General features: G+C 38.7%; 1 protein-coding gene across 4 annotated transcripts in view; it reads left to right on the top strand.

Moving 5' to 3' along the window:
* Positions 1-23,758, top strand: part of kalrna (kalirin RhoGEF kinase a) — a 210,285-nt gene that overhangs the window by 161,758 nt on the left and 24,769 nt on the right. For 3 of the 4 annotated variants that reach the window (XM_017692407.2, XM_017692406.2, XM_037539083.1), the window contains 2 exons: positions 8,512-8,758; positions 22,443-22,708. In XM_017692407.2, the coding sequence (XP_017547896.1) occupies positions 8,512-8,758; positions 22,443-22,708 (513 nt within the window). Of the gene's footprint in view, positions 1-8,511; positions 8,759-14,973; positions 15,171-22,442; positions 22,709-23,758 lie in introns of those variants that run through there. The other variant, XM_037539084.1, reaches the window with a different exon arrangement.

Raw genomic sequence — 23,758 nt, 5'->3', positions numbered from 1 at the left:
CTGTGTGCGTGTTGTTCAGTTCAGTGAGAGCTGAGATGGGGGGGGGCAGGAAACAGACTATTAGAGCACACAGTGAATGAGATAACTGAAGGGTTTATTCTTGATATGACAGTAGAAGGCTATCATAGCTATTCCAAATCTCTCACTCCCTTCGTCTGTGAAGCTTTCCTCTACAAAGTGGTTTCCTCTAAGCTAGTGCCTCCACAGAGGTGTTAAATTAAGAACAAGTATGTTGATTTTCTCTTCAGCAGAGTTTCTTGGTATTCGAGAGAGAGAGAGAGAGAGAGAGAGAGAGAGAAAGAGGCAGTGATAGGGAGTGTTTGTACTGGCATGGCTTGCCAAACAGAAATTAGGTCATGCTAGGGGTTGTGTACTCTTGCTTACGTTTTCTTTGAAGTGCTATATCAGCAGTCAAACATCCATTAGCACTTTTTTGCACCCTTCAGTTCAGTTCTGCAACTTCCATTGATTTTCTACTGATATTTGTTGTTGTATAAGGGTCCATAGTGTCAGAACATTAGCAGGTTTAAAGATCAGGCTTTTTCACAAAGCAGGATTTCTCAGTTTAGCCTGAGGACTTAAGCCCAAAGTCAAGTCTGTCCAATATGAGAAGGGCTGAAGGGCTGGACTAGCCTCAATTTTGGGGTTCATTTTTTCTGGCTAACTGAGAAATCCTGCTTTGTGGAACACCCCAAGGAGCTGACATACGACTTAGCATGACTTATGTCTAAATATTGTCATTGGCTGTAGCCCACTTTGTGCTAGCATACTCTGGTAGCAACCTACACTCTGAGCTGAAACATATAAACACACAGGGCTTAAATGTGATAGAGAGGGAGAGGGCGAAACCTCTCCAAAGCCTCTGATCTCCATGACAAAGAGCCCCTGTGCCACGAACTTCACAGATCTAGTGTCATCTGACGCGTGTGTCCTTTTCCGATGTGGGAATTTGTATGTCTGACACCAAAAATCACCTAGCAACATGTCCTTCCTCCCCCTCACTGATGAGACCTGATACTCCAGCAGATGGAGGGAGAGAGAAGGAAACAGACGGACAGAGAGAAGGACAAAAATTTTTGAACACTGACCTTAACTCTCGCAATGTTTCACCCCTCTGACCTTTCTGAAACTGCTTCCCTTGTGAAGTGAAGAAAGTCTGACATTAGTGGGTAGATGTACTCTGCTGCTGTGGTCATGGTGTAGTATGGTCAGTGCTTATGTTTGGACTGTAAAAGTCACAACTGACAGCATAGGATCACAATGGAAAACCAGTTTGTGGTTGACCAGTTTGTGGATGGCTAGTGTGACATGTGCAATTTCACAATATCATGCACCATGCTTGGCTATTTCATGTGCTATTTTGTTTGGGTAGCATTTTACTTGACCTAGACAACTACATGAAAAGCCATCTTTTCCATGAAAACAGCCAGTGACTGTTGAATTGGTGTGGGATCAACACTGTGTCCTTCAAGATCAGCTCTACCAGCAATCACTGTTCCCACTTTTGGTTGTTCAGCCTGTCATTACTCAGGCAGAAACACAGACATGCTCATACACAAACACATGTCTGACTGGAACAGTCTGGAAACAGACATGTCATTTTTGCAGCATTTCAGTGAACTGAAACTTAATTTCAGGTGTTTTTTTCAGTGAGAATTGGTGCTCCAGTTCACTTCCACCTACACCAGTAAATACATACCATCCTGTTTGTAGAAGATACGCTAATCTGAAAGTTTGTAGACGCCTGTTCATCCAGTCTTCTAAAATCAAGTGTTTGAATAGAGTTTTTCCCTCCTCTGCTGCAGCAACAGCCTCTAGTCTTCTGGGAAGGCTTTAGACTAGGTATTAGAACATGACTGTGAGGATTTGATTGCATTCAGACAGAAGTGCATTAGTGAGATCAGGTGCTGATGATGGGTGATTAGTTGTGGATCATAAACACCACTCCAACTCATCCCAAAGGCACCGGATGGAGCTCCATCACTCCAGAGAATGCAATTATACTGTTCCATACCCCAATGCTGGAGAGTTTTATTCTTTGTAGCTGACACTTTATACTCATGTGCAGCTGCTGTAGAGAGTACAATTCTATTATTGATGCTTTTTTATGAAGATTATACAAGCTATGTGTAATCAAATGCCTGTGTCCACCATCAGTGCACCTTAAAGTAGCTGCATTCACCAATTAGAGGGGGTGTCTGCAAGTACATGCACAGAAGGGACTTGAGCCCTTGCCCTTTGGTCCAAAGACTGTATAAGTGCCATCTTGGTTGGCAGAAGTAATATTAATTTTTAATAAGGCCATTCTTGAAGATCTCTTCCGGTGATGCCCAGCACAGTGTTACCCTGAGAAAAGAGCTCATGGTTTGATGGTTTTGAAGTTCCACAGGCTTTGTCGTTCTTGCACTTCCCTCTGAAGATTTCCCCTCAGTAATAACAACCTTTCATGGATGTCTGCTGGAAGTATTGCCTTTGAAGCACTGATAATCTATGTAATCTGTTTATTGTAAACAACAACCAAAAAGGGAGAAAAGTTAGCTAATAACATGCAAAAAAATAATTTATTTGGGCTTCTGCTGAGCTTTTACTTAAAGTTTAACTCTGATGTTTGTATTATTCACATTCCTCCTAAAAAGGTTTAAATTTCTGTTCAAGTAGTAAAGGCAATATTTTTGGTGGCCTTGCGAAAAAACCGCTACGTTTGGTGAAACATAATTACACTCTCTTAGTAACAGTGTATGCAGTATGCTGTAAATTAAAATAAGTTTAATTCACTTCCGTATTGCCATTTTCCTTGACATCTTGCCCCCACAAAAATGTCATGGGTGTGGGATTCTGGATACTTTTGGGGGAAATACAAGCAAACAAAAACAAAAAAAAAAAAAAACAACTTAAATGTCTAATCACAATGTGCTTTTAAGAAAGACTTACCCCTGCAGTTAAACATTAAAAATGCTCTTGGTTGTTTTCTTTAGCAACAGCAGAGAGCAAGACCCTGTCTTATTTATGCCAGTCGTGATGCTACAGCTGTAACTGGAGATGGACCCAGGCACTGGCAGTTGGGAGTGAGCTTGGTTTCTTTCTGTTTTGCCACGTGGAGTAGAGGAGCAATAGAGCAGATGCTGCTTTGGAGTCTGGGCCTTTTGCAGTGTGTAGCTGAGGCTGTTTTTTGTATTTGTCACTTATATAATTCCCTGGAAATTGAATCAGGTCTAGCCTAGTGCTTCACATCCGAGTGTAATTGTAGGTGTCTGAACAACACTACCTGTCCCAGTTCCTTCTCCATGTGAAGCAGATGCTGTGTGTTCTCTTACCAAGCTTACATGATGTCACATCCTGTAGTATTTATTGTTGCTACACAATTGGCTCAGTCACAGTTCAGTGGACTCTGTGTACCTGTTTATGGTGGTGGTGGTGTTCTTCATGAAAAGTAATAAAACAGCTAGTATGACACCCTGATTGATGGAACAGGCAAATAGCTTATTTCTTCAATTGTATGAATTGCTTTCAGGGTTTCAGTGATGAGATATTTGGTGGTAGTGTTGCTCTTTTCAGCTTGTCTAAATGATTTCTCTTAATTTCTTTCCCAAAACTGTCCTCATGGCCTTTTTTTCCTTCAGTCCTGTTTATTAGCCCCTGTGGTAAAGTTGTTTTTGTCCCATCATAGGTAGACGTTCTCTTGCGTTCTTAGAGTTTTTCATATGCTATTACGATGAACTGTAAAGTGTACTAAGTACCTCCAACATAACACATCATATTATGTTAGAAGTAGGCCAGAAACTGCATTAAAGTCATGTGACTGATACTGATTTTAAGCAGCTGAAAATTTGGATAACCAATTATATTGGCTGAAACTATTATTTATATATATATATATATATATATATATATATAATTTTTTTTTTTTTTTTTACTCCAATAGTTTTAGATACTCTGCTTTGCTAACTGATAATTAACAGCTGTGAAATGACAGCATATCAGCATCAGCTGTCAGTGATTCTGTTCTCATTTCAGAGTTTACATTTTTTAATCTCAAACAGCAAAACTTCACAAAAATTACACATAAAATTAACAACGAAAGCATCATGCGAGAGAGAGTGCTAGAACTTGGTTTTGGTTTCTGTTGATGACAACTTTTTTTTCTCATTTATCATCAGTTATTTAAAAAAAATATATCAACTTGTTATCCTTATACAATGAACAGAGAGTGTGAGCTTGACTGTTGAGTTTTCTGCTTTTCAGCACATATCTATATAGTGCCCTCTCTCTCCACTCTGTAATAAACATAGATAACGTTACAGGCCTTTATGTGTACTGTATATGTAATTAAGTGCAGGTGTGGTGAAGGAGGACAGGACTGGATTGTCTGGCTGATCTCTGATGGATTCCACAGGTGGGAAAAGCACATGCTGGCTAGCTAAACTCCGCATAGAGTGTGCAATGACTTTCTCTGCAATCATGTGGCTCAGACAGCTCTGTTTATACGTTCAATTCAGAAGCTGCTAGTCAGCACTCAGAGTAGAGATGGAATAGTGTGGAAAATTTTCACTCATCATCAGTCACCAAAATCATCACGGTGAAATAATTTCACTATATATTAATAGACTTGGAATATCTTCTGTTTCTTTTATTTATTTACACCGAAAAAAAGTCCAATACAGCTTAAATAAATGTGATGTTATCACCGGTATTACTTCCGGTTACTGTACCAATGTGATGCTCAAGCCCTTTTTTCTTAATTGTAGCAGTAGTTTCACTGAACTTTGGACACCGTTGTGTATTGATAAAACACTGCAGTGGATGTCTCTGCTTTAGAATCGGATTCTTTTGAATCATGAATGTGAAAATAACTCATTTGAAAGTCCTGGTTTTGTCTTATATTGAAATAATTCATATAAGAAATAATGCGTAACATTTATTGTTTGTTGTGCTATAAAAGGTCTTTGCCAGTGTCTGCTTCTGACAGCATTTAATAGTTGTATGTTATACTCATATTCATCTTTTATGAAGCAACATCAATTAGATTCTCTCAATAGCTTTTTGTCATTATCCCTAGGTCAGCTGGGACCAGCCCAGAGTTTGTACCATAGCAAATTATTATACTTTGTTCAATAATGCTTCTCTAACTTATACTAAAGAAAATCTTTGTACTAAGCCAACAGAACATCTGTTATATTTTTGCTGTGAAGATCAGCTGTGCTGAAAGCTCTGTGGAGGAGTACAGGTCAAATTAAGTTCTTTGGTATTGTGGTGGAGATCTAACAGCAGGCAAATAGATTCTCAGATCATGAGAGATTTCTTTCATGAAGTCATAGGGAGATTAAATCCCCCTAATTCTTAACCTTCAATCAACTAAATACTGCCTAATGAACAGCCTGGAAAGCAAGAGGGAACAGGCAGGGATAGCAGCAGGTGGTCTCAGCTTAGCACAGGAGAGTGTTCCATTTTTTATCTTTATGCTGTGTGTGTGTGTGTGTGTGTGTGTGTGTGTGTGTGTGTGTGTGTGTGTGTGCGTGTGCGTGTGTGTGGAGAGAGAGAGCATACACACAGGACAGAGAGATAATGTAACCTATATTTAAGTATATGACACATTATAATTTCTACAACTTAAAATGCTTCAGTCTCAAGGACATGATTCATCTGAATCAATTTTGGAATCTTAGATTTGTTTGTAATTGTTTATAATAATATCCGGTAAAGATTTGGGCCATAAAAAAAAAATTCTCTGGCAATTTTCAGACATAAAAGTCCAATTGTTTTATTGCTTACAGTCTACCGCTGTATAACAAGTTCCATAAGTCTCATTTGTTTGTTCAGTGTATTTGTAAGCATAATCTACATTACACCAGAATTATCATTTCAAACTAAAGGATGGTCAAATGTGAAGTTCCTTGATGCACTGAATCATTACATGAAGATTCTTAAACAAATTTTCACCCCTCTTTTATGAATACATTTTCAACACCATTTACTCTGTATAAAAAGCTGGTGAATTAAAGGTTAGTACATGTCATATCAGCAAGATTGGCATGTGAATCACATCCTTTATTGAAGAGAAGTTTCATTGCATGCCAAGAAAAATGAAATTTGTAGCAGCGAATTGCAGCAATTTGGAGTTCAAAGGTGTCTTACTGATTTGGCCAGGAATGACTTCCCTCAGTGCTTGTGCCAAAGTCCAAATGTACCTGAGACAATGTGCTGTACTCAATACATCGAAGTGTGTGTGTGTGTGTGTGTATATACAGTGGTGTGAAAAAGTGTTTGCCCCCTTCCTCATTTCCTGTTTTTTTGCATGTTTGTCACACTTAAGTGTTTCGGAACATCAAACCAATTTAAACAATAGTCAAGGACAACACAAGTAAACACAAAATGCAATTTGTAAATGAATGTGTTTATTATTAAAGGAGAAAAAAAATCCAAACCATCATGGCCCTGTGTGAAAAAGTGATTGCCTCCCTCGTTAAAACATACTATAACTGTGGTTTTTAACACCGGAGTTCAATTTCTCTAGCCACACCCAGGCCTGATTATTGCCACACCTGTTCTCAATCAAGACATCACTTAAATAGGAGCTGCCTGACACAGTAAAGTCCATCAAAAGATCCTTAAAAGCTACACATCATGCCGAGATCCAAAGAAATTCAGGAACAATTGAGAAAGAAGGTAATTGAGATCTATCAGTCTGGAAAGGGTTATAAAGCCATTTCCAAAGCTTTGGGAATCCAGCAAACCTCAGTGAGAGCCATTATCCACAAATGGCGAAGACATGGAACAGTGGTGAACCTTCCCAGGAGTGGCCGGCCGCCCAAAATTACCCCAAGAGTGCAGCGACGACTCATCCAAGAGGTCACAAAAGACCCCACAACAACGTCCAAAGAACTGCAGGCCTCACTTGCCTCAGTTAAGGTCAGCGTTCATGCCTCCACCATCAGAAAAAGACTGGGCAAAAATGGCCTACATGGCAGAGTTCCAAGAAGAAAACCACTGCTGAGCAAAAAGAACATTAAAGCTCATCTCAATTTTTCCAAATCACATCTTGATGATCCCCAACACTTTTGGGAAAACATTCTGTGGACCGATGAGACAAAAGTGGAACTCTTTGGAAGGTGTGTGTCCCATTACATCTGGCGTAAAAGGAACACTGCATTTCAGAAAAAGAACATTATACCAACAGTAAAATATGGTGGTGGTAGTGTGATGGTCTGGGGCTGTTTTGCTGCGTCAGGACCTGGAAGACTTGCTGTGATAAATGGAACTATGAATTCTGCTGTCTACCAAAAGATCCTGAAGGAGAATGTCCGACCATCTGTTCGTGAACTCAAGCTGAAACGAACTTGGGTTCTGCAGCAGGACAATGATTCTAAACACACCAGCAAGTCCACCACTGAATGGCTGAAGAAAAACAAAATGAAGACTTTGGAGTGGCCTAGCCAAAGTCCTGACCTGAATCCTATCGAGATGTTGTGGTATGACCTTAAAAAGGCCGTTCATGCTCATAAACCCACTAATGTAACTGAATTAGAACAATTCTGCAAAGATGAGTGGGCCAAAATTCCTCCAGAATGCTGTAAAAGACTCATTGCAAGTTATCGCAAACGCTTGGTTGCAGTTGTTGCTGCAAAGGGTGGCCCAACCAGTTATTAGGTTTAGGGGGCAATCACTTTTTCACACAGGGCCATGATGGTTTGGATTTTTTTTCTCCTTTAATAATAAACACCTTCATTTACAAATTGCATTTTGTGTTTACTTGTGTTGTCCTTGACTATTGTTTAAATTGGTTTGATGTTCCGAAACACTTAAGTGTGACAAACATGCAAAAAAACAGGAAATGAGGAAGGGGGCAAACACTTTTTCACACCACTGTATGTGACTGAGACTGAAACTTGAAACTCTCTGACATTTTTGTTTCCCTGTATGTGACGGGAGTGCCTCTCTTTTTTCATTCTCTTTATGAAGTGAAAGTGAAAGCAGCTGTTTGTCAAGCACACTCACTCACGCATGAGGAAATAAGAGCTGTCCTATGAGTTTCAGAATTCTGAAGCACTTCTGCCTTTCTTCCTGCTCACTAAATTCAAATTAAAGACTTGAAAGAATTTCAGATTTCATGATTCCTCAAAGGGGGTGAGCAGTCACTTGTTAATGTCACTTAGTACCTGAATGTAGCATTTGTTAATGAACCATATTATTTAACTGAAAGATAAAAATCTGATTTGTTATGAAATAAGCTCCGTCAGAAATGGTTCTCTTGCTCAGTGGCCACTTAGTAATCTGGGCTGTGCTGATGAATGACTGCATCAGACCTGTGTGTATATTTGTATAATTTTGACTGCAGTGCAATGCGAGACTAATGATTGCACAAGCATTTCTGTTCGTTTTCTGTTGGAAAGTGCATAATAATAATAAAAGGTGCTGCCTTGTGGAGCAGATCTCATTGTTCTGTTCTTTTTCAATCTCTTCATTCATCATCATGGTCATATCTGCCTTCTTCCCTCTCTCTCTCTCTCTCTGCAGCTCTCAGGTGGGTGTGAGCTGACAGTGGTGCTGCAGGACTTTGTGGCCGGTTGTTCGTCTGAGCTCAGTGTACAGACTGGTCAGACAGTGGAGCTGCTGGAGAGGCCCAGCGAGCGTCCAGGATGGTGTTTGGTCCGCACCACAGACAAGAGCCCGCCGCAGGAGGGCCTGGTGCCCAGCGGAACTCTCTGTATCTCCCACTCCCGCAGCAGCGTAGAGATGGACTGCTTCTTTCCTGCAGGCAAAGGTAAGAACCATCGCCAATGGTACATTCCTCCTCATTTAGTCAGAAACTATTGCAGGTATTCCATTTTTGAGAAATAACCTTCAAGTGAGATCACATGGATAATCAAATACTCAGTTACTGGTTCCAGGTGCCAGTGTTGAAGTGCTGAAATCAGGTTACAGTGCATTAAAGAAAGTCAGGCTGAAAATAAGTTATAAATAAGAAAAGCCAATGACTGTGATTTTTTGACTCATTGTGTGACATTCAGAACAGCTTTTAATGAGCATGTTTACAAGCACTAATCCAGTCTTAATTGGATTTTGGCAGTTATCTAATTGTTCAAGTGGTTATGTATTCCAATTTCTTAGATTGGATTAAGGCCTAGAAATCTGATTAGAAAGCTGGATTTTGGCTCAACAGTCAGGTTTTTCAGTGCATATATATTCTTACTCTGATTTCTTTTATATGTCTTAGTCTGCATATGTGCGTAAACAGAGCAATGTCCCAAAAACAACAAGCAGCATTTAACACAGCACCTGCGAGATGACAAAAAACTTTTGGAACAATGATGAAACCAACTACATGCTACATGCTACCAACTACATGATAATGTATATTTATATTATCAGCTAAAGTGATTGATGTTTTAAAATATGTCTAGATGTTTGAGTTGTACATTGCAATTATGTCACGTCTTATTCTGTGAGTTTATTGGTGGCTTGCAAAGCAGAAATCTGATTATTGTCTGATTCACGTAGAACTGGAGATTCCCCATTATCTGAAAACCCAAGTGCATGTAAATATGTTGAACAAATTACTGACAAAATCTGGTTTTCTGCAGTTGTCAGATTATTGAGTGCATGTAAACACACTAATTCTAAATTTCTTGATTTTACTTCTGTTGTAACAAAACCTAGTATCTCCAAAATATTATTTAGAAATTGTTAAGGAAAGCATTTTTAACTTTTATGTAAGTTCATATAAGAAAATTTTATTCTTTAATGCAAGTTATATTCGCAAAAGTTTATATATTTTATCAGTAATTTTGCACTTCTGTTGGTCCATTTATCATGAAGTGTTTTTCAGAATGTAAAGGGCAGCTGGCATTTCAAATGATAATTAATGGCATCATGTCATGAAAGGGCAAACCACTTTTTATGGATTATACATTAACATGGATTATACAGTAAACATTGCAAAAATTTTGAAACATGCTATTTGCTCCCCAGTCCATTAAATTTGTTGTTTTACACATTTACATGCAACAACCTAATTAGCCTACAACAGTTCATCTCTGCTTATTCCCACTGAAGTTATGAGGATAGTTTCAGCCCAGGCTACTTTTTGAATGAAGCACAATACAGGACAGCCAGTTAGAACAGTGGTCATTTACATTTATCAGTCTTAAAGTCACAGTAACATAAACAGAATTCAATCTGTTGAATTCTTAGGGATAAAGTAGGGTTGGAAATGGGCATGTAAAAATGTATTTAATCTGTTTTAGTGAGCAAAACCACACAAACATTACAAGTGAATCTTGGAACAAATGGAAGAAACATGTAGGAATGGGACTATTTGATATTAGCTCTTTGATTAAAAAGTCCTTCTTTTCTGCCCAGCAGTTTACTGAATATCTGTTCATTAACTCTTAAAATCATTATATCATTTATAAATATAAATATACATCTCTTCATTGATTATTTCCGCTCTTTTGTAAAAAGAGAGCTTGCTTCAGTTCCCCTAGGGGGCGACAACCAACTAAGTTAGAGATTCCACTTGTTATGGCTGAATGAGCATAGCCTCTGAAGAGCACTTGACCTTTAGCTCTACATTAGCACGTCCCTCTCAGGAGCACTCAGCGTTGTTCAGAAATTAGCTCTTAGACTTCATCTGAGTGAGAGTCATCTGTATCTGAGCGTCATGATGCTTAAGAACCCCCCATCCTTCCTTCATTTTGTCTTTCTGTCTGTGCAGTATAACTGAATGGGGCTGACAGTAGTGCTAACATTCATCATTCTCCATCATTAATGCAGGCATCACTAATTTGTGCTGGGTAGTGTTGTTGTACTCTGGTATATAATGTGCACATGGAGGAGGTCCCACTCTCAGAATGTCTTAAAAAGCTAAAATAGCTTGTTTTGAGTGGACTATTTTATGCTTGCCTTAAAGGTCCCATATCATGAAAAAAAGAAAAAAAAAGATTTATTATGTAAACGTTTTAGTCACATTTTTAAAACACAAATTTCCCTTCACATTCCATATGATTCATGTGTGGAAATTACCCTGAATTCATTTGAATTCATTGTTTTTTTTTTTTGTTTTTGTTTTTTTAATGATGTCACAAAAACAAAAACAATGCGCATAAATCTGCCTTTTAAGCCTACAGCAGTTTAACCCTGCCCATTCACGTTTCATCCCAGACTGCTTTTTGAATAAGACAGTGCAGTTTTGTCAGTCATTGAAATATCTCAGTCTTTAAGTCATAGTAACACAAACACCCTTTTTTATTTTAAGAGGTAAAGAGAGGTTGGAAAATGGTCCTGTAAAAATTTATTACAACTTTTACAAGTTTTTGGTACGCAAAGCCACACAAACATTATAGGCTGATCTCAAGGGGGAAAAAAGTAAAAAAAAAAAAAAACCATGTAGGATGTGGATCCTTTTTAACACCAGCTTTTATTCTTCTCTTATTACACCAAAGCCATACACCGTATTGTAAGTGTATTGTGAAGAAACCACATTTCCAGGATAGAAACACTTTCATTTTCTTGTATTTTTAATATTTTTTATTTTTTCTGGAAACAATCTGAAACACTTGGCACATGACGTACACTGCAGTACTGCTTTGGATACATTCAATAAAGTGTGCAAACTTGAATTAAAAAAGCCAAAAACAAACTGCATGACAACAGAGGCGTCCTTGTTTTACAGACATTTTGATGTATCAGTATCAATCGAATATCACTGAAACTGAAAACCAATATCACTGTGAGACACTTTCACTATGTCGATATGTAACACACATCTTCCTGCACTTTGCAGATTTTTTTGCAGATATTTTTGTGTGTTATTTCTTAGTGGCCATAGGACAATAGGTGGTCAGCTCCCTCATACTGTGTATGTGTCTCGGTGGAATTTCTTTCTATTGTACAGGGGAGCTTCCTGTCTCTGTGGGGCAGTGTTTCCTCCATTTAGTGGGAATCGGCCTAAAGCATCCGCTGAAAGTGTGTCTAATTCTGTCACTGCAGAGACTGATTTACACCGCACTCAGAAATTTGAGAATGAGCAGCTTTTTCAGAAACTTTTAAATCCTTATCACAGCCAGATCAGCAAAGCCTGGGGCCATATCATGACAGCCAAGTCAGCTTGGGGCCATATCATGCAAAACTGAATTTACCTCACTATTTTTAATAAAAGAGTTAAGAGTGAGGAGTTAAAGAGGGTGTTCCTCTGCCTCCTGTGAATTCACTTTGCACTACTTCCTCTTTCATAGCTCTCAGTTTCTAAGAACAGCATCACTCATGCTTTCAATGGCTCTTTGTTTTCATAAGGAATGCTTGCTACAGTTTGTCATCCTAAGTCATTTAAACAGGACAAGTGAAACTACTGCAAATGTGTTTAGTCAGAATTTGTTGGAGTTATAATTGGCACACATATGTTGGGTGAAATGCCAAATAATGGAAGTTCCCTCATCCATTTCCCTTTTCTCATTTTGTGGTCTCTTAAACTATACCTCATGCTGGCTTCAGTGCTGCCCCATAAACCTGAACTCGGGGCGGCCCTGAGGAGTAGATCAGGAATCTCTCACAGTAAAGATTGTGCTGTTAAATCATGGCCTGTGGTCTTTGCACTGTAATTATGGTAATGCAATCATGATGTTATCTGCAAATGTATTGTACCTTAGCTTAGCTTAGCTTACTTTTAAAGGGAACAAATCTAAGTCCTTATGCTTCATTTATATGCAATTCTTTTGCTGCAGTATGACATCAGGCACATAGGACAGCCTGTGCTGTGCAGTTTTCTACCATGTTTATTTTAGGAATAATCTAATTTCCCTAAGCAACACGCTTTCCACATTCAGGCATCTTTCCCCCGAGCACAGCAAGTGTTATCTTTCCCCAGACAAATGCAAACCATGCTGCTATCCAGTATGGAAATAATAAAAATACGCCTAAATAACCTGCATCGCCATGGAAATGCTGTGCGTATTATGCAGTTCACCGTCAGACCTGGACACAATAGTATATTCCAGCAGAATGTATGCATCACTGTGCCTTACAAACTTTTTCTGTCTTTGATATGCTTTTCCACTCTGTCTCATCTATGTGTCTGTGTGTAATGGCAGTTTGGCCTGATTTACACTTTCAAATACACTATGTGTCAAAAGTTTCTAGATACCTGCTTGTGCAACATTGAAGTCAAGAGTAGTAACAGCTTCTACTCTTCTGGGAAGGCTTTGCACTATATGTCGGAACATTGCTATAAATCCTTAGGCACTGGGCATGGTGGCCTATTCTATTGCCAGTGGTTTAATACAGAGATAATACAGAGATTATACAAGCTGCAATTGAATGCCTATGTCAAATTAGCTGAATTTACTAATGAGAAGGTGTGTCTGGATGCTTGTATACATGAAGCCCAATTACCACTCATGGTTCTTGAGTTCCAGAAAGTTTGGGTTGTTGTCTCCTAAGTTGAGTACAATGGAAGTTCAACTACAATAAACTTTGTAAACTGCTTTGATCAGATGCTATAGTTTAGGCCTACTTGCTGAGAGATGGCCTAATTGTAACAGTAGCTTCTTGCATTGCTCCTTCTGTATAGCCAGTGGCAGTTTACCTTCTGTTTGTGTGTGCACTCTTATCTAGGCCAGTGCAGAGCACTTGGTGGGGACTGCTGTATTTTTGCGTGTAAAATCTGGCCTACATGGCAAGTTTCAGCCACTCTCTGCTGGACACTGGCAAACTGAGGATACCACAGGGTCAGCCTTCCCTGTTCTAACATCTCTCATGCAAATATCTTATAGTAGGAGTATAGCTTTTCTGTTTTTCTTATGCCATTGCCTGTTGGATTCTTTGCATATGTATATGATGGTGCAAATATTATCCTGCCTTGTCATTGCTAATCATAACCTTTCACAGGTATGTTTGACACATGAAACTTGCACAGGAATTTATTCTCTGTGTTTTGAAATGATAGTCTTTGCATTCCTTTAGGGTTATGCAAATGTTACTGGTTACTGGAAGGGACAGAAATGTATGTTCACCCTAAAGAATCCTTCGATGGATGGTTCTTAAAAAAACACTCAGGTGAAGGTGTAGATGCAGGTGAAACAGTATTGTAAAACTTAAGAGACATTTTCACAATGCATAATATATATCAATATATTTGACACTCACCAACACTCTGCATCAGTAATGGCACATGGCTGCTATTTTTCATTCAGCGCATAGTGCACTGCTCTATATCCAATCCAAATATCCAACAGGACTAGATATATTCTCTTTCTAATGAAACATTGGTCAGTGTTCTAGAAGTACTGATGATACCTATGAAAGACTAAAGCATATTGTGATGTAATTTATCACAAAAGCGATGTTGCCCACCCCTAATTGAAAGGTTCTTTAGGGAACCAAAAGTGGTTCTTTTTTGGTGCGAGTGTCCACTCTTATCTGTAAAAGGCTGGTGTGTCTGCTGCTTTTTATTCTTGCCAAGTAAGAGCACTCCTGATTCGTCATGTTTTGTAAAGCTTTCAAACAGTTGATCAGGTGAGCTCCTGCTTGGCTGGAATGAAAACCTGTAACCTCACTGGCCATTTGAGGATCATTTAAGGCTCCCCTGTTCAATGGCATCATGCCAAAGAACCCTGTTAGCACTTTTATTTTTAAGATATATTGTAGTAACCCAGTTTCATGTTATCTGCTAAGGAATGTGTGCATCAAGCAGGGAGGCACGCCACTAGCCACACTGTTTGACTGTAAGAGTTTAGAGTAGGCTCCTTAGATTGCCAAGTCTGGAGTCGTCAGTAGAGCCTTTGTCACAGGCCAGAATGTAATTTGAATCTGTCTTTATAATCCAGTGTGTGTGACGAAGAGGCTGTTTCTGCTCTGTGTGAATGTGTGTGGGTTTGTGTGTTTGTTGCCCCTCCTCCCTCTGCTCTCTGTTGTGGAAGGGTGCAGCGTGAACTTGGAGCAGTAACTCAGTGATTATACTGCCGTCACTGCGGAGCGGGAATCTCTCTTTCTTTCAATCTCTCTCGCTCGCACCCTCTCTTTTCTGTCTCTGTCTCTTTCTCTCTCTCCAATATTTCCCTCTCTCTGGGCTTTCTGCTGAGCCATGAGCCCCTGAGGAAGCATGAAGAGTGGGAGATGCATTTGCTCATGCTGTAGTTGGATTATATCAAAATGTTGCTGTTGCTGCTGTAATGTATCAGGTGCGTTTTGCTGATCTCTTTTTTTTTTTTTCGGGCTGGTTTTGGGAAAGAGCTTTCAGTCTGGGAAATGTGTGCGTGAAATGTGCTGGTATGCCTTTCCAGGTAAACGGGTCTGACATTCCCAACCTAAGTGGAATTTAATGTAACAAGTATTTTCAGACCATTTCTACTAGTCAATTTGTCATGTAATGTTTATACAGAGTAAACAGCAGCTGACACTTTCATGAGTTACAAGTTGACTAGACAGATTGACCACTGGACTAGCTAATGTCATACAGCCAGTTCTTTTTGCTTATATAATATTTTTTTCTGTCCTTTAGAAACTCAGTATCAACTGTAATTCTACAATTATGAAGGAACTGCTCTTATAACATTTATAACAAAGTCATGCTTTGGATCTAGTATTTACAGCTCAGTTCAGAGAACTATGAGTTGATTTGTGTTTGTGTATGTGTGTGTCTGTGTGAGTTGATGATAGAAGTAAAGTACTCCTGCTTGGCTCTAAAGTGGGCTAAAGTGCTCTCTCATTACCGATTAACTCAGGAAGTCTCCCTCAGCAGTGAGATAGCGGAGATGAACAGCAGCAGCCTCTGTCATAAGATCATGGTGTTAGCCTCAGGTATAGTGGTGGGGAATATGGAGCAAAGTTAAAAGTCATTTTGGAAGATCATTTCAAAAATTCTTCTGCATTTGAGCAGATCCAGAGTTGAAACCAGGAGTTTCATGATTTGTAACTTGCTCGTAACTCTATTTTTTCTACCACACACACAATTAAGCAGGAATTAACATCTCAGCGTGTTTGTCAAGGATAATACAATATAGTCCAAGACATATTTCCATTGTGGTCCTTGATGTATAAAAGCAAAGATACTGCAATTTACATTGCCAACCAACTAATAGCCAAGTAAGTGGCTAGTTAACTAAGTTGACTAATTTTTTTTTTTCTAAAATCTTCATTAGCTGCTATTATTTATTTGCTTTAAAGATATAACCAAGCTGACCACCTAGTGAATCAAAATGGCTTCATTGATCAATAGGCTCCAGCATCCCCCCGCGACCCTGACGGAGAAGCGGCTTAGAAAATGGATGGATGGATGGATGATCAACAGTGCAAAAATTCATCCTCTTGTCTAACAGCACAATATTCATGTTCCTGCCCAAATCTAATAGGCTAGCTATAATAGTGTATACACTCTCTGCAAGACTTGTGTACTGACCAATTACAATGAGCAAACTGAGTCTGTACCACTTGATGAAGGGGCACTGATTTATCACCAAAATCACTACAAATGTAGACATATTTGTGATGTTAATAGTTTGTGAGTTTATTAGTGTGGGTTTAGTTCACAGTGATCAGTCCAAAACTGTTATAGTCCCTTGGAAATTCACACAATCCTTCTGCTTATCCCCTCCGGCGTTTCTTTTAACACATACATTGTGCAAGAACTTTTCAGAAGACTTGATTTCGTTGCTTTAGTCTGGGTGCTCTATGTTTACCAATGCAATAGATATGGTAAATATGTCACTGTATTCTTCTAGTTGATAATGTAATTTTACTGATGAAATGCATTTTACATTGTGTTAGCTGCATAATTTCTTCAAATGGCTTGATCTCGCATTTCCCAGTTGCCTGTCCATGGTTGGTGCTGAGTATCGCCGCAGTCTTTGAAGACCAAATTAGCCTAAATCCCTTTTCATCTGTCGCATTATAGCAATTCTCTTTGAAGACGACTCAGAGGGCGAGGGTAAAAACAGAAGAATTACGTGAGAACATGGGGGCTTTTCTTTCTTTCTTATCCTTTCTTCATCCTTTCTTTTTAAACACGGAGCCAACATGATAGCAATGGCTCTCTAAGCAGCTTATAGTTTACACCTGTGCAAGCTCAGCAAAACTCCCCTGGCCCAGTTTCACAGAAATGTGCTTTCTTATGTGTTTGGAATGCAGCGTTACTGGAGTTTGTGTAAGGCTGTAAGTATGAGGAAGCAAATTGAGTGATGAACATGAAAAAAGTTTTTCACTAGCTCACTCCCACAGGAAGGACTGTTGTGTTTAGAAATATGTAGAGCATTTAGTAGGCATTACAGGAATGCCATTGAGCGGACTCAACAGGCCAAGTGGCAGATACACAAGTACATCTGGCGCTTACACACAGAAGGGCTCATTCTGTCTTTATGTCAGGATGTCCACTGAGAGTTGTCTCTGTGACAACAGCCAGACTTAATTAATGCCAACCTTTCTTCCTGAATGGATTTATCCTGGGGACCCTTTTGGGTGATGCTTGAACAGAAAAGTCTTTTTTTATTAATGGTGCTTTAATAAAAGGCACCCACAGTTAAGTAGGCCATATGAATATAGGATCAGTTTAATACCAGTCAGTCTGGTTGCGCTCTCTCTCTCTCTCTCTCTCATCATTCTCTCATCATTCTCTCATCTGTGCAATGATGTGTACGGGTTAAGTCCAGTTTCTATATCGCTTTTATTTTTTTACAGTTTAAATCATCGAAGCTCTAAATAAACATCTAATCTGTGAAATCAGCCACAAAGCATTTTGGCTCCCCTTATCAGAGTGTCCAAGTGATTTGGCACCGAACGATCTTACAGCCATTATATTTAATATCATGAATTTTACCTTTGCAGACTCTGTCCATTTCATAATAGTGTAAAATTTATTTTGAAATACCACATCATATCACAAGTATTACAGTGCAGCTTGCATGAAACGTCTTATTTTTCTTCATAAGCAACTCAACTTGTATGTCACCATGTTTTCCAGTTCATTTTTCACTTTTTAAAAGATCTCCTTTGCTGTTTGGACAGAAGGCCAGTATCTTAAGGTCATCTCACCTCCTCCTCAGTCCGCAAGCTGTGGTAGTCAGTTTCTCCAGGATTTTTGGGGGTTGCTATGCAACCAAACTATCCTTGGTATTTTTACCACTTAGCTATCCAGCTGCTGATAGCCACTTCAAGCAGAAGCTGTTTCTGAGGGCAATGATGTCACAGTGCGGTGGAGCCTTAATGTGCCATCAAAGAAAATAGCACAATAGCTGGATACAGTTATTAAGCATGAAAACTAATGTCAACCTAAATATGTAGGGCTGACCTGAATTTATTCATTAGATTGGCATTCATTAATTCAAGATTTTCTTTCTGAAGCCATAAACTGTAGCGTAAAATACAACAGATTTAATTAATGGTCTTTAGATAGAACCGTTATTGTTGATATCTGGGACATCTTATAAAAATAATAGCTGGTTTAGCGTCATAAATTCATGGCTGGTGTCATCTCAGAGTGCAAAAATAACTGCACTGCTTTCCACATACCCATCGAAGCTAAAATAGCTGACAAATTACATGCACTGGCACTTTAAATTATTTGATGATAAGAAATTCTCAGTGCAGAATTTGCGATAATAGCCTGCTATGCAGTGGAGCCACACCAATCTTGATTAATCATCTCAAATATTTTAGCATTTTGATCTTTATCCAAGCCTTATATATGGTCTGATTTCAGTTCATTGCACTTCTACCAGTATATACAATTAATATATTGTTACTACTGACTGGAACTGCAGTATCATACGTAGAAATATGCTAAATTATTGTATGTAAATATTATTGTTTTTACAGGTGATTTTGCGCACATGTACTCAGATATGAAAATACTGTTCAAAGCCTGTAAAAAGTTGTTCGGGCTACCCTAGTTTCTTGAATCTTGCAGCCATTTGTAGTTTCTAGCGTATGTAAAAATTGGCTCTTGAATACAATCTTTGACTTGGATTGAAGATGGCTTTCTTTTTTTGATGCAAAGGACTCCAAAGTGGCATGTCTGCCTAGGAGAGTTGAGTCTTACTGCTAGAATTTGAATCGAGAATTGGAAACCTGATGGTATCACAGCCATCTACGGCAGAGAATCCGAGAAAGCACAACTGGACCTGCTCTACTGGTTCTAGTCACGGTTTCTGCTAATCATGAGGGTGTGTGCATTGAGGGGAAAAAAAACAAAAGAGGAAAGATAGGCTGACGTGAAAGATGGGGTGTTTTCCTTTTAGTGAATCCTGTCTATCAAAGTTGCCAAAATTGTCAGTCTAAGAGAATTTTTTCAATACCCATTAAATCAATCCTTTTTATTTAAAATCCTTTATATCGTTATTTTTTGTGAAGGAGTTTATATTTTTTATCTTATTTTTTAATTTTTACTATTATATATATTGTCTATATAGTAAAAATCTGTAAAAATCTTGTTACTACTCTTCCTGTTACTACTTTTCTTTTTCCTGATTGCATTGCTAAATCCTTTGCTGCTGAAACACTGAGAATTTCCCCATTGTGGGAATTATTTTATCTTATTTTAAACGTTCCTCTGAAGTAGTTAAGATTGGTATGGGAAAATATAACAGGTTATATTTTTAAAATCACAATTTTGTTTTTTGAATGAACTGGGTGTCTGGGAATCTGTGTGCATCAGTGTGTGTGTGTGTGTGTCTGTCTGTTTACAAAGCATAGCACTTAAACGCTACTTATCAGAGCCAGTCTCCTATCCGCATACTCTCACAAGACCTTCTGCTGCCGTCAGTGTGCGTCACTCGTGTTTGACCACAACAGCCTGAAGTGCATACTAAAACACACTAAAAAATTGAAGCATGGTGAAGCAGACCTCAGATAGCACAGTTTGTGAGGACAATGAGAGAGCCTCTGTGTCCTAGCATACACACACACAGGGTGGCGTTGTGAAGAGTCTGTGTTCTTATCCCCTCATGTTTTGACAGACCATTACATTGATCCAGCACAAACGTAATAGTGCAGTAGGGGGGCTAATGCGTATGTTTTGTTGTTATGGCTTGCAGATTTGGAAAATAAAAAAATTGGTATACATTCATGTGTGCATGTATATGTCTGAACTTGTTTTCTCTCTCTTCAGGTGTCATAAGTGGTGATTAGTGTGGTCAGACTTGTGTTTGGATGGTTTTGCTGTGAGCGTCCTCATGATGCCTCACAAGGTCATTTCCTTTAATAAGTAAGCCATTACAGCAGCAACGCAGGCCGTCTGATCCAAAATGCTCATGTTACTAATGAACACACCACCGTATAAGCCTAATGAGCACAATAACTATACATTCTGATAGATTCCTCTAAACAGAAGACATGGTTTTGAAATAAATTTTGGAGTGAAGCTTGAAGGAATAGTTTCCAGGATTTGTGCTGGTATTTAGTGACCAGCTGTTCCATCATTTTCAGAGAGACATAGACAACTGTCGATCTCTAAGTCCTATACAGCTTTGTCATGGTTTCCTTTCCTGTTAAGAAGGATTGTCTTGGAGACTATTCCAGTAGAACCAGCCCTGCCTCCACAACAACGTTGTGGAACTGGATGGGGGTGGGAGGGTTATGGCCTATTGTTGAGAGCAGTGCATCATCATCCCACTTAATCCAAAACAAAAGTACTTTAATAAGGACGCACAGGGACACTGATCCAAAGCCCTGTTCTTATGAAGCATAGAAAACTATTTGACTGCTAATTGGTACCTCTTGTGGAGTGTTTTTAGCTTGCTAAGAGCAATTGAGGCAGTCAAGCAGTCAGTCAGTAAAAGATGAAGTGCTTTGAATGTAACAAGACTGTGTACATATCAAGCAGAATGCTTCATATAAATCCAACCAGCTTTTCCAACCACAAATGTAGCTAAGCACCTAGTTCTGAGGAAACAGAACACCAGCAAACTTAAAAGATTGAACAGTCAACATACTCACATGGAAGGCATGCAAATCGGTTTGACATTAAAGCTATTTTAATAAGAGTGTTTTAAGTAATCTATGGCCATGATTGGCCATGTGTATAAAACATATAGTGTGTGTGTGTGTGTGTGTGTGTGTGTGTATATATGTATATGTGTGTGTGTCTGTGTGTGTATATGTATATGTGTATATGTATATATATGTGTGTGTGTGTGTGTGTGTGTGTGTGTGTGTGTGTCTGTGTGTGTATATGTATATGTATGTATGTATGTATATATATATGTGTGTGTGTGTGTGTTTTCAGATTTCATTTTAAGGTGAGTTTTTAGATTTAAGGTCAGTCATATTAACACAAGTAATATTTATACTTTCAACAGTTTACTTTTTAGTGTTTAGCTTGTTCCCCCTAATCAAATTAGTATGTTTCTGGTGAGATAATTTGTAATTATGTAATGCACCGATCAAAACCTGGTTAAATAAGATTAAGTCACTGGTAGTGTGCCAGAGTGAATCAAGGAATGTAGTGTTTGACATCAGGTCAACAATAGATACTATTTTATATTATTTATACTATTGTTTGATTGTTGAGTTGGGTTGTTGATTCCATTCATAATAACATACTAACATCAGGCTACTAGTTGTTCAGCCCTGAGTGGTCATATACTGAAGCACATGGAACTTGTGTCAGCACACACCTAAATTAGCCTAATCTTAACTGTCTAATGTCAAGGGAAGGATGACTCAGTTATTCTACTAGCATAGTCATTTTCTGTAATATGTGTAACTTGTCTACACCCTTTTTTATCAAAAATGATTCATTTATGTATAAGATTCAGAAACGTATAAAGTCAGTTTTGGGCAGTCGACTTTTATTCCTTTTTCCTCTTCTAAAAATAGAAGAAATGCTCAATTCTTAGTTTGCTAATAATTAGTTTAATTAGGATTAGAATTAGCTAAGAATTAGTTTACAGTCTTACTGTATAGGTTGGTGGAGCTTTTATATAATATATCTGTAAACCTCAACTCACAGAGCAAGACTGGCATAAAAACAAACAAATGTTTAATCTTATCTATAATACATTAGTCAGTTATAGTGCATTTCTGTTGCAGATTGAAGGATTGGTGTAGTCAATATGCATATTGACTTGGCCACAGTGATGTTTTAACTCTTTTGAGTCTATAGAAAATAATGTTGTGTGGGTGTGCACTGATAATGTGATACTCTCATCATAGTTGGACTTAATAGAATGAACTTAATAGAATGATGTAAACAAGCTCACACCTCAAAAAAACACTAGGCACGATTAATTTATTAGGAGAGCAAATCCCTGTATTTTCCTAAGACTCAACTTGAAATGACAAAAGAAATTATTATTCTAATCCATGAGTTCTTTTTTTTTTTATTATTATTAATTAATTTATTTATTTTATAAATCAGTAATTTTTCTTTGCGGTGATCATGGGTTGTGTTATTACATCCTAAACCTAATCTGGTTGTGGTTACATTGCTCCTCTTCATGTTTTATTCTTTTGTATTTCAGAGAGCTATGCAGTCAGTGGTCCGGAGGGAAAGACGGACTCAGTGGCAGCACTACAGCCCCAGGCCTCACTCACTTCCATCCACAGCAGTTCTCCAGGGCCCAAGCGCTCCGGGAACACATTGAAGAAGTGGCTCACCAGCCCAGTCCGCCGCCTCAGTCATGGCAGCAACATCAAAAAGCTGCCCAGCAAGCAGAAGCAGAAGCGAGATGGCCGCAAAAGCATCGACCTGGGTCCACCTGAGATGCAGGATGATTGCCTGGAGGAGGTAATTGAGATGACACTGCTGAAGGCTTTCTGGAAGTGTTTAGTAATATGCTTGATTCTTGATCTTCATCTTCACTCATATCAGGGTCCCTAATATCTATACATTTATAGACCACTATGGCACCAATACACTGGACCATCAGTTTTAGCATGTATTTGTATAAGACAGGGAAGAGTTCATGTTAAACGAATGTGCTCTGTTTTTGGAAGACCTTGGTAAGCCACAGATGACAGGACTAACAAGATAATCGTATACACAATGGTTATTTGTCCAGCTGTCAGTGCGTAAATGTCAGTGGTTGCAGTTTTTAAGTTAAACATATTTTGCATTACCAAATGTGTGATGTGATGTGATGTTTGTTAGTTTCTAAGAAGTGCACATGGTGTTGGTAGACATCCATTTTGTCCACGTCAAGAGGATTTTAGAATCACTCTTTCATTCACAATCGCAGTTCTTTTTATGCAATCAGTGTTTCATGCAGAAAACTGGCCCCCTTGTTCTCTGTGCTGGGTCAGTACGTTATTATGAGACTGGCATGGATGGAGCAGCAGCAGTAAGCCAGATGATATGGCGCAGATAGGACATAGAACTGCATTAGCCAGGGCCCTTTAGGCTTGTGTGATGTGCACTGTGATAGCACAAAGAGTCTCTGTAGTGGAAGGATAGGAGCTGTGAACCCCAACACAATGACCCACATTAACCCTGACCTGCTTCCTCTACTGAGGCCCTTGCAGCAGAATCAATGAATGAGAAGATATTGTGGAATTTCAGTGGATTTTAGAAAGCAGTTGTTCAAACAAAAATTAAAAGTGTAGTTTTTTCCCCTCTTACTCAGAGTCTATTAGTCAAGATATATTTGCTTCTTTGACTTCTTTGCACTGAAGCTACAAGGTAAATGTACCTAACAAGTAATGGAAGCTTACAACCCACTCATTAGCACTGTGCAAAGTACACATCTAAATAATCGCACCTGCCTCAAACTGCATGAAGTAAACATAAATATCTTATTTATTTAATATCTTATTTACTTATTTGTGTGGTTTCTGACAT

The sequence above is a fragment of the Pygocentrus nattereri genome, chromosome 6 (genome assembly GCF_015220715.1).
Source record: "Pygocentrus nattereri isolate fPygNat1 chromosome 6, fPygNat1.pri, whole genome shotgun sequence".
Taxonomy (NCBI): Eukaryota; Metazoa; Chordata; class Actinopteri; order Characiformes; family Serrasalmidae; genus Pygocentrus; species Pygocentrus nattereri.
Note: the sequence above shows the minus strand (reverse complement) of the source record. Positions and strands in the feature narration are given on the sequence as shown.